General features: G+C 40.4%; 1 protein-coding gene across 1 annotated transcript; it reads right to left on the bottom strand.

The window, feature by feature from the left end:
- Positions 1 to 307: 307 nt before the first annotated feature.
- On the bottom strand, positions 308 to 16,782 carry dhrs12.L (dehydrogenase/reductase (SDR family) member 12 L homeolog). The gene is given in 10 exon segments (NM_001094181.1): positions 308 to 2,522; positions 3,688 to 3,825; positions 5,289 to 5,379; positions 6,557 to 6,661; positions 7,609 to 7,670; positions 9,338 to 9,419; positions 11,043 to 11,135; positions 11,772 to 11,854; positions 12,131 to 12,264; positions 16,649 to 16,782. Coding segments are annotated over 10 exon segments (972 nt in total). The 5' UTR covers positions 16,705 to 16,782; the 3' UTR covers positions 308 to 2,394.
- Between the last annotated feature and the right edge of the window lie 1,326 nt (positions 16,783 to 18,108).

An 18,108-nucleotide genomic window follows, 5' to 3' on the forward strand; every position in this document is an offset into this window, starting at 1 on the left:
CAACACTCACAAATGATCCTGCAGAACTGTAGTTAGTATACCTACTGGTATGGTTTATGGTCTCTGTTCAGGCTGTGCAAAACCCATTATCATTTATATGGAAAGCTCCTTTTATAGCAACCTTTTGATTGGCCACATGTACTGCTGGCTGTGTGTCAGGCCCCTGGAGTCCTATGCTGTGAGCAGACAGACTGACACAATTATCAGCCACTATGTTTCTATCAAGGACTATTTGTTTCCAGGTTCCCCACCTTGTGAGCTCAGCCAAGGATGAACACCTTAAACTAGACAAATAAAACTGCATTTCCAAACAAATTGAGAGCTTTATTTATTAGCAGGTTATGGTATTTCCACATTGAAGAAAAAAAAATAATAGTACCCTGCTTTGGTTTCATGTACAACTGAAAGTGCCAGCTGTGGGACAGTATTAGATATGGCAACATAAGGAATAATGCATATATGTTAAATATATATTTCTTTCATTTCATGTTGGATCCTTAAATCCGGAGCAGATGTGCTCTTAACCACTGCAGACTTCCATATACACCTTCCCATGTGACTTGCACTGACAGCCTAGTGATTACTCAAACTCTTGGCCCCAAATCAAATACTCTTTAAATTGGCAAACAGAGCATAAAGGAGTTACTGTTCCTTTTAGGTCATCATTAGGGCATAGTAGAAAAGGGCCACATAGGGTTCCGAATATAGGGAAGAGTCTCATGGCCATATAGACCCGATTCACTAAAGAGAATAGAAGCGACTTCTGCTTCATCGTGTGATATGTCATTTGGGAACAATCTCACCATATGCAGATTATGTATAACCCTGTATGAGTAACACACTTCACTAATCCTCGGGCTTGGCTACATGGGCTCAGAGACTATCCCATTATATTTGGAATATCCTCTCTTATTATTATTATTATTTTAGATCACATGATAATATAAAAAAAGCATTAATACAACTCAAGTTCAGAGCACAGGCTAAGTAAAAGGAGATGTCAGTGGAACTTCCTTTGGGACATATATTAAGATTTAATTATATGAAATAAAAGTGTTGCCTCTGTATCATTCATGGCCCAAGACCAGCATGAACAAGACTGTTTTTCTAGTTGCCTATGTAATTATGCATTTGCTCGTATTATTTTAATGTGTGAACTAATTGTTTCAATTACATTTATTTTAGTTTGGGTATTTAGTAAATAGAGTAAATAGAGTATGTCCGGCCACAATAGGCCAACATGATTGATTTTACACAGCAGCCTGCTTTACTCTAGGCAGTCTCATACAATAGGAAATAAAGTACACCCTACTACTAATGAGTAATTGTGTCCTTACTTAAAGGATAAGTAAACCTTCAAAATAAGTGAATTTAAAATGGATGAGGGTACTATTCTAAGCACTTTTTTTACTTACATTCATTATTTATGTTTCTTTAATTCCAAGATATTAAAGGATACATGTACTGTTTAATTAATTAATGAATTTTGTTACAACAGCGCCACCCGCTGGTCAGTCTCTGACCATTCTGACCACCAAGTAGTCAAGGAAGTTGTCAGGAAAAATAAAGAGGCTGATCTGATGTTCTTCTGCTTAGGAAAGGTTTGAGAAATGTTTTTAATTGTTTTCCTAATTAGAAGAACATCAGAGCAGCCCCTTTCTTTCTCTTGACAACTTACTTGACTACTTGTTGGAAACTGATCAGCAGGTGTAAAAAACTTCATTTATTTTAACAGTACATATATCCCTTAATATCTTGGAATTGAAGAAAAATAAATAATGAATGTAAACAACAAAAGTACTTAAAATAGCACCCTCATCCATTTTACATTTACTTATCCTTTAAGGTGGACAAACTCATCTGATAATGCACTATATGCTAGCAGACATGGACTATTACATTGTTTAAATAGGTCTCATCTCTGAAGCAACATGGATATTGGCTGGGATCACTGGGTTGCGATACATGTACTGAAAATTGTATAAATTGGATGGTCAGCTCAAGAAAGAAGCTACGTTTCGTTATATTGGTTAGACTAGGATGACTTGTAGCCCAATTGTAGCAATTGCAGTCACTGCACTCCTGTTCAATGGTTTCCTATCCTGAGGTTAATGCAAGGTTAAAGCAAAGTGTAGTCTGATACACACAAAAGCTGAATTATCAGACATTTTGTCTTGTGTTCTATAAGCCTAATGCTGTGTGGTTGAAGGAAAAGAAAAGTATTCTGCGGTATTTCTTCAGATGAGTCTTAAAAAATGTAAATCTCAGTCACCTGTCATATACAGTACTATTAACCCTCCGTGATTTGACTGGAAGTGAAATCATTGTGTGAGTTTCCGATCGCCATCTGCACTACTAAGGCCACCGGGTGAGCAAATGGTCATTGAGGTAGTGTTATAAATTACCAGATGAGGGTGCAAATTTTTTGGAAAGTTCCTTCAAGCTCTCCATAAATTTTTCTTCATCCCCAGCAGAGGAATGTGTAAGAGCAAAGGGTAAATGAGTAGAAACAGGTTTCCGATCTAGTAAAAGAAAAATACATGCAGTTATCCAATATTATACGGTTTAAAGGAGAACTAATGCTTAACAGATATGTTGTACATTATGTTTTGGGATTCTGTACATTATGTTTTGGGATTCTGTACCAGCCCAAGGCAACCATAGCCCTTTAGCAGTAAAGATCTGTGTCTCCAAAGATGCCCCAGTAGCTCCCCATCTTCTTTTCTGCTGATTCACTGCACATGCTCTGTGCTGCTGTCACTTACTGAGCTTAGGGACCCACTCACAATATACAGTACACATAGAATATAAATGTCACAATATAAGGCTGATTAATAATAAATACAGATAATTACTATATGGCAGCACAGAAACCAGTGCAATTAGCATAAGCATTTAATAATCAACCCTGTAGCATCAGCTTATATCACAGGCTGATGCTTGATAATTTGTGACGACCCCTAAGCTCAGCTTCTCAACAGCTGCTCAGAGCCCACTGAGCATGTGAGTGTCACAGACACTTTCCAAGATGGTGACCCCCTGTGACAAGTTTGAAGTCCTGGATCATTGCTGCTATTGACAAGCTGAAACTTTAGGCTGCTGCAACAAGTTCAGTATATAAAATATGGCATTTTTAGCCACATTCATTTTTAGGGTTTAGTTCTCCTTTAACAACATCAAGGAGCTTCGATAAATTTTGTTCATTTCTGATCATGAATAATAGACCCTTTAATAAACATCTTAGGATACAGTTTAAAAACAATTGTTAATATGCCGAGATTCAGTGATGTTGTACGCGGTTTAAGCCGGAGATTCCAAAATTGTAGAGCTTGTCCCCTGAGATTTGGCGATTCCTCGGATTTTCTTCAACCCCTTAAGTCATATAATTTTGACTATCCTTAAAATATTATATCTGTAAACCTTATCACCGATAGGGAGTGCCAACCAAATTATGGACTATTAAGGCGAGGGCCTCAACCTTAACACATGTAGGTAAGTGCAGCAGCTATGACAAGTCTTGGATCTTTATGACAAGGTTTTGTGAAGATGTAACTGTTCTAGAAAATGATGCCAGAGTCATATTGAGAGGATACCCCATTACAATAAATGAATGAAATTATTTGCATGAATTGGGCTCTAAACATATTGCTCGTTTCCTATGTGCACTGTAGTACAAACAGCACTTACCTTGAAAAAACAGGCCACTTGGGTGCTTCTTGGCGGAGGAGGATATTCCCAGCCATACCACTGTGTCTGCACCTTGCTCCTCTGTGCGTAACCTGTTCTTCATCTTTTCATAGAAGTCTGGCATTGAGGATCTCACCGCTTAGTCAGCAAGAAAGAAATCCAATAAGAAAACTATTGTAACAATTTTGTATCTAAATGGGAACTATTGTGAAAATTATAATTTAATAAAAGCTTCAGCGTACTAAAAAAAGGAACTTTCTAAATACAATCAATTAAACATTCTGTACCGTTTCAGAAATAAATCAAGTTTATGTTCACTATTCCTCTCTTCATTCTGTCTTCATGCAGGAGTTGGGTGTCAGATATTCATTGACAGTTAGATCCAATATATCTTATAGGGGGGCTCCTTTTGCCTAGAAGATGTATTAGAGCTCACTCTATTAAATCACCAGGCATTATGGGGGTTATTTACTAAACTCCGAATGCAAATATCACGAAAAATTCTTGATTTTCTTTTATAAAATCACAAATTTTTCAGGATTTATTAAACCCGAGTCCAAATCTTAAAATCCGGCATTTCAGACCTGTCGAGGTTACACAGAAGTCAATGGGAGAAGTCCCAATAATTTTTTGATGTGCATTGGGTTTTGTGCAATACCCCGAAGTTTTTGGGCAAAATTTTGAGTTTTCGGGTGAAAGATAAGAGAAAAAAAAATGTGAAAATCAGATGAAAAATCTGAAAAAAACATGAAAATCAGATTTTTTTTCCCACAAAGCAAAATTTCTGGAAATTGTAATAATAAATAAGCGCAAAAAACCTGAGCGAAGTTTGTAGCAGAAAATATTGAGATAAATTCGGACTTTAATAAAAAAACCACCTATGTCTCTCTGCATGCAGGATTTGTGCAAAAGGCAGTTATTTTGTTAGATTTTGTTTGTACTGGAATCAGGTATTTGAATGAACTCTAATACATCTGCTAGGAAAGGAAACCCCTCACCCTGACACCCAACTGCTGCATGAAGACAGAATGAAGAGAAACAGATGCTGAGAGAGGGATTAGTGAACATAAACAATGCAGAATATTTAATTGTATTTAGAAAGTTTCGTATTTCAGTATGATGGAGCTTATATAAAATTTTCATGTTCGCGATAGTTCCCCTTTAAGACAATATTGCATGTAATGTTTTATAATAATCTGAAAACAATGGAACAATAATTGTGTTTCATGCAAGCCCCCTTTTATGAACACACTGGAGGACATATTTAAAAAGGTGTGAATACCTTAAATAAATAACCCCCTAACACTGAGCAAAAGTGTAGTTAGAATAAATTCTGGTATGTGTGTAGCAAAGCGCAAAATTATACTGTAATAAGGCATGTCATAAAAAGGATTGCGAACTGCCACTTGATACATCAGCATTTCTGCCACCTGCATTTATCCTAATACCTTTCATACGTTATGCCAGGTGTGAGGGGGTGTAATATAATGGCATCATTTTTAGCATTAGTCGGACATAAAAGAAAAACAGAACTGTGTGTACAGGAGATTTTTCCATCACAACACATGGCTGAAAAGTTTAGGATAATGGTGAGCTCTTACCTGGTGTGTCAGCCCAGCCTGGGTGCATGACTGAGAAATGGATGTTGGGGTTGGATTTAGACCACTGCTCTGTTAGTATAACTTGCTGTCGCTATAAAAGAGCCAATGAAATACAACAATATATACAATTTAAAAAGGGGCAAAAACGATTGCTCAGACTACAAAAAAAAAGCAGTTAAAGGGGTTGTTCACCTTTAAATTAACTTGTGATGTAGAGAGTGATATTCTGAGACAATTTACAATTGGTTTTATTTTTGTGGTTTTTGAGTTATTTAGCTTTTTATTCAGCAGCTCTCCAGTTTGCAATTTCAGCAATCTGGTTGCCGAACAACAACAACTCAACGAGGTAATTACTTCATATAAACCCATATTATGGTAATTGAGACACTGCTCACAGCACCATTAACAGCACTCAGTAATGGCTCTCTCCATAAAGACAACTTTCTCATGTATTCATCATTAAGCAGTGTGATTCTCAATGGTAAGAGACCCGTTTTGTGGCCTTTACCTTCATTTGGTCTTTTTTCTCTCCCTTCTCCTCGGTTTCATTCTTTTTTTTTGTTATTAAAAGTTAAAGGACCAGTAACAAATTTTTTTTTTTTTTAAATTAGTTTGTACTTAACGTAAAAAAACCCCACTAAGACACATTTATCTTTAAATTTGCGAAGTCTTTATTTAGAAATAACTTACCAATTCTCTGCTTGCGCTCCTCTTCAGAAACGGCGACAGGGCAACGATCCATCGTGTGGAGTTCGATTTCACCTCCCTGCCTTCTATAGGAGATAGCCAGGGAGGAGAAATCGAGCGCCGCGAGATGGATCGTCACCCTTTGCGCCGTTTCTGAAGAGGAGCACAAGCGAAGAATCGCTAAGTTATTTAGACTTTGCGAATTTAAAGTTAAATGTGTCTTGGTGTTTTTTTTTTCGTTATGTAGAAACAATTTTTTTATGTTACTTATCCTTTAATGTAAACATCTACTACTGTAAGCTCCAGTAAGCTAGTGTAATACAGTCCATACAGCTTGACTCCATGTGTCCCTTGTAGTATTTTCCTCCAGGAAAGAAGGGATAAATGTGTGTAATTCTGTTTTGACAGTGCAATTGACAATATGTAAAAACCTACTGCCCTTGTGTTTAATAAAACAAGGATCAGAATTTATTATCTGGACTGGGGGTAACACAGGGAAACACTGTAGCTTTCATCCACGTTCACAGAAAATCAAATTAATTTATATGTATCTACCTTTAGTCACACAACTGGAACCATACCTTGTTCTGTGCATATGCCATTGTGCCATCAAATGTGCCTGTCTCCAATTGCAGGTCCGACACATTCAGTTTTTGAACCAACATTCCTCCTGAGGAAACCGTTATCTGTTAGAAAGCATAACAATTATTCTAATTATTATATTATTTATATATATATAATATATATTATATTAAACAGCAGCCTGCCAGAAAGCATTTCTCTCCTAAAGTGCAGGCACAAGTCACATGACCAGGGGCAGCTGGGAAATTGACAAAATGTCTAGCCCCATGTCAGATTTCAAAATTGAATATAAAAAAATCTGTTTGCTCTTTTGAGAAATGGATTTCAGTGCAGAATTCTGCTGGAGCAGCACTATTAACTGATTCATTTTGAAAAAATTTTTTTCCCATGACAGTATCCCTTTAACTACTTGGTAATCAGAATGGTCGGAAACTGATCAGCAGGTGGCACTCTTGTAATACAATGAATTCACGTTAACAGTCCATATATCTTGGAATTAAAAAAATATATAATGAATGTACATTGCAAAAGTGCTTAGAATAGCACACTCATTTTACATTTCACATTTTACATTCACTTATCCTATAATATGGAAATAAGGTTAGGCCTGTGGCAGAATATTTAGAATTTTGGATTGGCAGATATAAACATTTCATTTAAACTTGAAAGCTAATGTCAAAAGATACAACATAGTTACAGAATTAGGGCAGCATCTTCTTACCCATGCCAACCCCTTTGTTCAGCACCCAATCATTCAATTATTAGGGCCATGGCATGGCTGTGCTTTAATCAGCAGTACTTGCAGCAGCTACTAGCCACACTTTCCATCTAGCTGAATCAGAAATATGATGGGCCAGCCAGCACCTATGACTATAGCAACAGAAGATGTGCTCTGGATGAATGGAAAGTGATCTGGGGCATGTAATAGTGTTCTGATAAACTCAGCAATCAAAATGCCACAATGCAGTGGTGCATAATGTATTCACTGGTAAGTGATTAAGGGAAATATAGAAAATATAAAATCTAAGGGCCGCAAACGCCCAGGACTTACGACTCTGGGATCCTCTTCTTTCTCCAAAGCTGGCAGCAGTGCAGTTGTTAGAATGTATGTTCCTAAAGGCAATATCAGATACATAAGCACAGGGAAATCATGCACATGGTATCAGCATCAGGGTTCATTATTTATGAGGAGGTACAGTATAAAGGGCTCTGCAATAAATGGTAAAGCAAGTTATAGCACTTGTGTGTGATGAAGTGATCACTAGTACACATGCAGATTATAATGGTGTGGCTGGATATCATTCATAGTCATGTGGCACGGCTTGGTTGGGGTTTTTTTTTCTACCAGTGTTTGAACTGCTACACAAGCCAGAAATCAGAAGCTTGCAGTATATCCTAGCTGCATATAAGCAAGTCTTACCTCAAAGTGTCTATACTAACTAACCGGATACTTGGGCAACTGTAAGAAATGCATTTCATTCGACAGAAAGGAAAGCAAAATAGATGTACCTTAAAAAAAGTTTAAGTAGAGTCCTATTGATGATACTTTAGCCATAAATCAATGGATCTTTATTTTAAAGGAATTGTTCAGTGTAAAAATAAAAACTGGGTAAATAGATAGGCTGTGCAAAATAAAAAATGTTTCTAAAAAAAAATGTATAAAGGCTGGAGTGACTGGATGTCTAACATAATAGCCAGAACACTACTTCCTGCATTGCAGCTCTCTTAGTTTACACTGACTGGTTACTGCTTGGTAACCAGGTTAACCAATCAGAGACTTGAGGGGGGCCACATGGGTCATATCTGTTGCTTTTGAATCTGAGCTGAATGCTGAGGATCAATTGCAAACTCACTGAACAGTTATGTCCCATGTGGCCCACCTTCAAGTCGCTGACTAACTCAGAGTTAGAGAGCTGAAAAGCAGGAAGTAGTGTTCTGGCTATTATGTTACACATCCAGTCACTCCAGCCTCTATACATTACATTTTTGGCTAACTAACTATATTAGAAACATTTTTCATTTTGCACAGCCTATATATTTATCTAGTTTTTATTTTCCCACTGAATTGTTCCTTTAAGGCCTATGGAAAACATAACAATTTTGATGCTTTTTTTGTGCCATAAGTCAGTCCAGTTATTATTGATGTCAGCAAGAATAAAGGAATAATTTGCAAATGAATGGACAAGCAGGCAAATACAACAATAATAATAAATAATAATGAAACAATAAGGCAGCAAACGATCAGCACAGCATAACCAATTAGGCAGATTAACACTAAAAATAAATAGATGGACGAAAAGCGCAACACCAAGTGCTCCTCAGAGAAGCTCATGATTATATTCTTTGCTTAGTGCTTAAAATCTGTTGGTTTGGTTTTTACATTTATCCTGGTCAGAATATGGCCATCTGCCAGCAATGCACTCACTGTAGAAAGAAAGCTTTTTAGTAGGAAATAGACTCCTAGTAGAACAGAAATCCGAATATATTTGCCACCTAAAGTGATTTCTAACATACCATATTTGTTTTCTGCTTATGCCTACACCTTGCACTCAAGCATTTTAATCATTTTGTATTAGATTGTGACACAGATTGCTTCCCCAGTCAATTCATTGGGCACTCCAGTAATTTACCCAATAAATGTATGAATGCATTGAGCATGCAGATATTCCTATAAAGCAACCAATAACAGATACAGGAGGTAAAAGGGACCCGGCCCAATCAAGCTATATCACTTCTAATCTTTACAAGATACATATACATGTCATACATGGAATATTTACCCAAAGTATTGGTGGCAAAGTTTTTCTCTAGACCATCTTCAGTCAGTTCCCGCTTGTTGACCATACACCCGGCATTGTTTATCTACAGAATAAAGACACATCACAGAGAGTTAGGTTATATAATCATAAAGAAAGGGAGGTGATTACTTCATGTTTTTCGAGAACATATAGTAGAATAATTAGGTTCTTCTTATATAATGTATTATATGTGTTCAATCTCTTAATTGCATAATATGGAATAGATTCCTCCAAGCAGCTCCTGCCTCCTGTATACTAATTAAAGGTAAGATAGCAGATATGTGTCTCTCCCAGGGCAGTGCTTCCATACAGGTAAGGGAAATCCCATTGGGTAAAATAAATGCCAGGTGCAGATAGAGACACTCGGTGGCATAACTAGATATTACAGGGCCCCACAGCAAATTATTTTTCAGGCCCCTAAAAATGTCTATAGGTTTACCTGTTTGACAAAGATTAATTGAAATTGTATATGAATTAGGGCCTCATGGGGCCCCTATACCTCCTGGGCCCCCTTGCTGCCGCAGGGTCTGCTTCCTCTGTAGTTACGCCCCTGAAGCCACTGTAATAAAGGACCACAGAGGCTTCTGGGAGCTGAGTCAGAAAGGTAACTGTTCTAGGAATGCTTTTATTTATACATTCTGTACTGATGGTATTTTTATAAACACCACTGCATATACAAAAATTGCAAAGTTTTACACAGAGCCATTATATTAGAGAATAGTTTTAAATTTCCTCAAAGGTGAACATATTTGTAACATCCATCTCACATATTTCCAATTGGCCGGGTGCCAATAATAAGAGGGACTAAGGTAGAGTCCTGCAGCGGGTCGGGTACCCGCAAAAATCCGCGGTACCCTGCGGGTTGCAGGTAGAAGTCCAGGGTGCGGGTATAGACGCAGGTCGGTGGTTCTGTAGGTTTGTGGGTCGTGGGTCGGGCTGCGGGTCTTCTCAATATCGATTTTTACTTTTACTCCGTTTTTTCTGAGCACTCCTACTTCCGATGATGCCATTTCTGGTTTACAATGACAGCACTTCCTGATTCTTGATGGTCAGCAGGTCCGGGTTGTGGATAAGGTACTTGATGGTCCGTGAGCGGGTAAGAATGCGGGTTGCTGGTCCGTGTTGCGGATTGCAGGTCGCGGGTATGGGTCGGGTACGGGTTCCAAAAAATGGAACCGTGCAGGACTCTAGACAAAGGGATTAACTAATAAAGGGGCTAAATTGTACCATTGCACTAACCCATAGCAACCAAACAGCAATTAGCTTAGACTAAAAAAAAAGATTGCTTGTTATGGGTAACTGTAAATTAGTCCCGGTATCAGGAAGTATCACATAAAATCTGTTAGATATAGGAAACCTGCAGACCTCCATTGACTTAGAGGGCAGCAGGCTGCTCAGACCTATCCTCATCCTAACAATTATAAAAGTATTTATAGCCCCACACACACAATGTAGACCATACAAATTAGCTAGAAGGCATATCACAGTGAGCACAATAAAACCCCAATGTACATAACCTTACTTCTTTTCTACCAAAGCCTGCAGTCAATGTCCCTCTCTTTAATCACTATTTCTCCAATTCCCCCTCAGCCAAGTCTTGTGAAATGGATGTTTTAAGGCAAGTCTCTGGATGCGCAGAAGGGAACTGGTACTAGATAGAACTGTACATATTATACAACGAACTTACCAAAACATTCAGTTTATGCTCAGTCTTGAACTTCTCAACAAATTCCCATATTTGTTTGGGGTCAGACATATCCAGCAAATGCACCAAAATGTTCTATATAGAGGCAAAATAGGAAGAAATGTAATAAGGCACGGGAAAGAAATATCAGGCTCTTGGCCCTCCAACAATGGTAAAGAAAATGTCTAAGCTACTCAGCTACATGCATGATATCCCTGATTTATAATATATAGTTTAAAGAAGATTAAAGCCACTGAGTCAGTTTATTGCCAATAGATTAGCCACAATAGTGCAAGTTAGGACACTATATTTATATTATGTAAAATACTTTACCAAACAGCTGTTTACTCAGGTATGGTAAAGATAGCAGCTGCCATATTAGCTTGGTCTGACACAACTCTGTTCTGGACACAGATTACAGCATGGAGGGAGGCGGAAAGGGATACAGGAGCAAACTGAGCATGCTCAAATTAAAGCCTAACTGAAGAAGTAGATGTGTTGTACATAATGTTTTGGGCTTCTGTACCAGCCCAAGGCAACCACAGCCCTTTAGCAGAGAAGATATGTGTCGCCAAAGATGCCCCAGTAGCTCCCCATCTTCTTTTCTGCTGATTCACTGCACATGCTTGTGATTATATAACAGTACAACTTCATTTGGTGAACTGGTGTAAGAGAGGGCTGTCCCGCACCACTCCATTAGTGACAGTTTTGAGTGCACAGTGCAGAACTCACCTCATTTCCACTATTTGCTTTGATTTCACTCTGCGCTTCTTCTGCTCTTTCCTTATTTCTGCACACTAAGTGAATAGTTCCACCTGCAGAATACAGATATGTTGATACAGTTAAACAAAATTATGTAAATGCATTCTTCTAAAAACTCTGCCAATAGACATTATTTTCTAGTTCTCAAGGTATTGAGAATTTTTAAACTGCTAACATGAATGAGTTTAAAACAATAGCGATGCCTGCTGCCATCTGTCTACAGATAAAAATGAATTTGTGATGTTGCTTTGCTTAGTGGATGAAGTTAGTGATCAATGTAATATTGCGTAGAATTTCCAAATTCTTTTAAGAGATTTTCCTTTTCTTACCTTTCCTTGCAATTGCCAATGCGGCAGTTTTGCCTATACCGCTGTTTGCCCCAGTGATCATATAAGATCTTCCCTTGACATCGACCTCCAAATCTTCTGCTACAAATTGTTTTGCTGCAGTCTCATACCCACTTCTAAAATCAAAGACATTCACATTATTAGTATGATGCATGGTAATATAATAGACCACTGTACTGTATAGCATTGCCTGACATTCATGTATTCTGTCACTGCATGGCAAAGAATTCTCATATACTGGAGCTACAGCAGTATCCGAGTAAGAGACCTCACAACACTTCAGCCTAATTTTCCTGGAAGTATGCATGAACTTTTTTCACAGAGATTTTGTTTCCTCTCCATGTTGCATATTATAACCAAATACAATGCTAAATCTGCATATGTTGTTAAAGAGGTTCCATGGGTTAGTGGGTATTGGCCAGGGTGCTTGCAGGGGTGAAGATTTAGTGCACTGGAATGAATGGATATAAGACAGTCGTGGGTGGGGGCACCATCGTTGGGTGCCACTTCACACCACAGATTTACACTTTGTGCTTTATTGATAACTACACAGTGGAAAAAGCCCAGGGTACAGTGGGGCAAAATGCACAGCAAGATCTGATTCCCCCTTTTAGTAAACCAAGTTTTTGTTCTATAATGAGGAGTGTGGTGGGGAATAGAAGGTGATGGTATGAGGAGTGTGGTGGGAATGAGTAGGTGGTGGTGCAAGGAGTATGGTGGGGATAAGAAGGTAGTGGTGTGAGGAGTATGGTGGGAATGTGTACGTGGTGGTGCAAGGAGTATGGTGGGGATAAGAAGGTAGTGGTGTGCGGAGTATGGTGGGAATGTGTACGTGGTGGTGCAAGGAGTATGGTGGGGATAAGAAGGTAGTGGTGTGAGGAGTATGGTGGGAATGTGTACGTGGTGGTGAAAGGAGTATGGTGGGGAATAGAAGGTGATGGTGTGAGGAATGTAGTGGGAATGAGTAGGTGGTGGTGCAAGGAGTATGGTGGGGATTAGGAGGTGGTGGTGGTGGTGTGAGGAGTATGGTGGGAATGAGTAGGTGGTGGTGCAAGGAGTATGGTGGGGATTAGAAGGTGGTGGTGTGAGGAGTATGGTGGAAAGGAGTAGGTGGGGATTAGAAGGTGGTGGGGTGAGGAGTATGGTGGAAAGGAGTAGGTGGTGGTGCAAGGAGTATGGTGGGGATTAGAAGGTGGTGGTGTGAGGAGTATGGTGGAAAGGAGTAGGTGGTGGTGCAAGGAGTATGGTGGGGATTAGAATGTGATGGGGATTAGAGGGTTGTGGTGTGAGGAGTATGGTGGGAATGAGTAGGTGGTGGTGCAAGGAGTATGGTGGGGATTAGAAGGTGGTGGTGTGAGGAGTATGGTGGAAAGGAGTAGGTGGGGATTAGAAGGTGATGGGTATTAGAAGGTGGTGGTGTGAGCAGTGTTGTGGGAATGAGTAGGTGGTGGTGCAAGGAGTATGGTGGGGAATAGAAGGTGATGGTGTGAGGAATGTGGTGGGAATGAGTAGGTGGTGGTGCAAGGAGTATGGTGGAGATTAGGAGGTGGTGGTGTGAGGAGTTTGGTGGGAATGAGTAGTTGGTGGTGTAAGGAGTATGGTGGGGATTAGAAGGTGGTGGGGTGAGGAATATGGTGGAAAGGAGTAGGTGGTGGTGCAAGGAGTATGGTGGGGAATAGAAGGTGGTGGTGTGAGGAGTATAGTGGGAATGAGTAGGTGGTGGTGCAAGGAGTATGGTGGGGATTAGAAGGTGGTGGTGTGAGGAGTATGGTGGGAATGAGTAGGTGGTGGTGCAAGGGGTATGGTGGGGAATAGAAGGTGATGGTGTGAGGAATGTGGTGGGAATGAGTAGGTGGTGGTGCAAAGAGTATGGTGGGGATTAGGAGGTGAGGGTGTGAGGAGTATGGTGGGAATGAGTAGTTGGTGGTGTGAGGAGTATGGTGGGAATGAGTAGTTGGTGGTGCAAGGAGTATGGTGGGGATTAGAAGGTGGTGGGGTGAGGAGTATGGTGGAAAGGAATAGGTGGTGGTGCAAGGAGTATGGTGGGGATTAGAAGGCGATGGGTATTAGAAGGTGGTGGTGTGAGGAGTATGGTGGAAAGGAGTAGGTGGTGGTGCAAGGAGTATGGAGGGGATCAGAATGTGATGGGGATTAGAGGATTGTGGTGTGAGGAGTATGGTGGGAATGAGTAGGTGGTGGTGCAAGGCGTATGGTGAGGATTAGAAGGTGGTGGTGTGAGGAGTATGGTGGAAAGGAGTAGGTGGGGATTAGAAGGTGATGGGTATTAGAAGGTGGTGGTGTGAGGAGTGTTGTGGGAATGAGTAGGTGGTGGTGCAAGGCGTATGGTGGGGATTAGAAGGTGGTGGTGTGAGGAGTATGGTGGAAAGGAGTAGGTGGGGATTAGAAGGTGATGGGTATTAGAAGGTGGTGGTGTGAGGAATGTGGTGGGAATGAGTAGGTGGTGGTGCAAGGAGTATGGTGGAGATTAGGAGGTGGTGGTGTGAGGAGTATGGTGGGAATGAGTAGTTGGTGGTGCAAGGAGTATGGTGGGGATCAGAAGGTGGTGGGGTGAGGAGTATGGTGGAAAGGAGTAGGTGGTGGTGCAAGGAGTATGGTGGGGATTAGAAGGTGATGGGTATTAGAAGGTGGTGGTGTGAGGAGTATGGTGAGAATGAGCAGGTGGTGGTGCAAAGAGTATGATTGGGATTAGGAGGTGGTGTATATATAAACAGGATTTTCTGGCTGCTACTGTGAGATTGTGGACTGCACTAAACTCTATAGTTAGTATAGGTATGGGTATATAGAATTTATATGAAAGTAGGGAGGGGTGTGTGTATGGATGCTGGGTTTCATTTGGAGGGGTTGGACTTGATGGACTTAGTTACATAGTTACATAGTTAAATCGGGTTGAAAAAAGACTATGCAAGTAAAATGTATAGTTTTAGGACTGAACGAAGTGCTGTCTATGTGGGTCTGTGATATTTATGGTGATCTTAAAAACAACAAGGTGGACTGCTTGTCAGCTGCCCCTTGTAATTCTAATACTGATCTTTGCCCACAGATTAGTCTTGGTATCTCTATACGCTCTGTCAGGCTCCAGGCAGTATATACAATAAATACGGACAGGAAGCAATTAGGCTGCAGCTAAACAATAACCAAGCTATGTAACAACTCTGTATGACTTGCAGGGCAACACCCTCCATTCAGCGCTGGTTACACAAGCAGATTCCTTGCATAAGGCAACAATAACGGGCACTAAGCACTTGCCTATAGCAGCACTGCAGCCTGCCAGTAACAGTAATGTCTGCCGATTGATCTGTAATGTTAACCAGTGTGTGCAGGAAGATGATCTACAGACTGCAGGGTTGTAAGTAAAAAGGCAATGCAGGAACGCTGGAGCCCACATATGAGGGGGTGAAAAATATAAGGATCAGAGATGCCCAACATTTGTCTGTGGGTGGATTTCTGGGGGTCCCAGTATAGCGGCTGCAGTTGGATATCCCTGATGTATACAGAAATAATAATCTACCAACACTTGCACCCCTAAGGGTCCCCTCTGCTGCTGGAGGCCCAGCGTTAAACCCCTCTCTGTCCCAACCTAAAAGTGGGCTCAAACTGTGAAGTGCTGATCCGCTGATGGGAATAAAGATTCTAGAATCTGTATTGTGAGAACAACAATACAGATTGTCACAGATTGGAGACCACACTTGTGACAGGACTAGAGCCTATACCCACAGAAGCACAGTGCGGGGGATACCACTGGTGGGAAATGTCACTACAGCTTCTCTAGGATCGACTGGCTGCCCCCAAGCACCTCTATACATTACATTACACTGTATATTGTGGAGCTGTGAAAACTGGGACCTCCCAGCATCCCCTGTACAGCCTGGATTACATGTCAGATAAAGGTCCCTTTGTACAGCCTGCCGCAGACTCGTGTGTGTGTGTGTGTGTATATATATATACACACATATATATATATATACACACACACACATATATATATACACCCGCCTACCTACTATAACACACACACGTGTGTGTGTGTGTGTCTATCCAAAGGAATGGTGCACTCCGTAGACAAAACAGCATGGGAAATAAGCAGTGAAAAAGGATTGCGGCATTCACAGGGTTTTAGTGAAACCTGACGAAGATCCCTATGGGGGATCGAAACGTTGATGCTTAATAATAAAACATTTTTTGTTTTTTCACTAAAACCCTGTGAGCGCCGCAATCCTTTTTCACTATATATATATATATATATATACACACCCACCTACCTATAACACAACATAGTTACATACACACACTCATACGTAACATACACACACACATACACACATACATACATACATACATACATACACTCATACGTAACATACATACACACATACACACATACACACATACACACATACACACATACATTCATACGTAACATACATACACACATACACGCACTGCCCCACTCCACACAATTCACCCTGTCTGAGCACTTACTTTGTGTATTCTCTCATCCCTTTCAGGAACCAAATGGTGTTTCTGTACAGGGACATCTTGGCTCCTCTTCGCTCTCTCACACACAGTCACCCTCTCGCCACTCCCACTCCTTTTTCCCTGGATGTTGTGTAACGAGGATAAAGACCCGCCCCTCACATAAACATCACAGTTTAATAATGGGCGGGAGAGGCTGGATCACGTGGGCAGCCATAGCACAGCAGCCGATTGGTTATTTAGGCACGTGTCCTTCTGGACATGGGGAGGGGTTTCTATATAGTACAATACCTTAGCTGGTCTGAAGGAATTTGCTTGTGTGACATGTAATGTCTGTCCTTATATCTACAAGTTACACATGAGCCCCTGCCCTAGTGGAACCTACAGGCTAAGGATCCTGTCAAATAAGCTTCAGGGGGACAGCGCACCCCTCATGTTACCAGGGGCTCCTCAGACGCTCTGTGAACTTTAAAGGGGCAGGTCACCTTTGAATTAACTAAGTCTGATGTGGAGTCGACACAGTAATAATCTGACACAATTTGCAATTGGTCTTCATTTTTTATCTCTTGTGCCCTCAGGTAATTTTATAGTGAATAAAGTACCCCCTCTTGTAAAATATAAGGATTTTATAAGTTACCGAGGAGTTTCATGACCAGACCATATAAAAACACGAGGCCGGAGGCCGAGTATTTTTATACAGGTCATGGAACTCCGAGGTAACTTCTAATATCCTCATATTCTGCAACTGGGGGTACTTTATTTATTATAATACACAAGTTTCAGTGAGTCATGTGACAGAAATGACATCAGAACTCACCGTTTATAACTGATGACATCAGAACTCACCGTTTATAAGGATATCATTTACAAGATATTCATGGCTTTTGTGTATTATATAAAAATACATTTAACACCCTGATTAACATCTTACCCACAGCTATTTCTTTTCCTTCAATTTCTATCTAAGGGCACCGTTTCTGCTGGTTATTGAAAGGGTTAAAGGCAAAGCAAAGCAACTAAAGCTTTTCTGCCTTGCAGCGTTACTGACATGGACTGGGGAAGTATAAAACTATAGATGTGTATCAGGCCCGGACTGGCAATCTGTGGGTTGTGGCAAATGTCATAGGGGCTGCTGTAAGGTCCCATAGACACTATTTAATGGGCTGGTGGACTATTTGTGCCTCTGTGTACTTGTAATGTCAGGGCCTATTTTTACTCCCAGTTTAGACCTGGTGTGTATAGATTCAAATCAATCCCTGACAAAGTTAATTGGACTCCCAGACAATCCTTCAAATCAACTCAGACAGGTATGAGAGTCCAGCGCTAAAGGCTATGGGATATAAGCAACAGGACCATTTAGTGTAGTATTCTATAACAATTCAGTTACACCTGTGTGCAGTGTGTCTGACGTGTTTTACTTATGAGAGGACTCCGAGATAAAAGTAAAGAGAAAGAAAAAGGCAACT

Source organism: Xenopus laevis, chromosome 2L (assembly GCF_017654675.1).
Source record: "Xenopus laevis strain J_2021 chromosome 2L, Xenopus_laevis_v10.1, whole genome shotgun sequence".
Lineage (NCBI taxonomy): Eukaryota > Metazoa > Chordata > Amphibia > Anura > Pipidae > Xenopus > Xenopus laevis.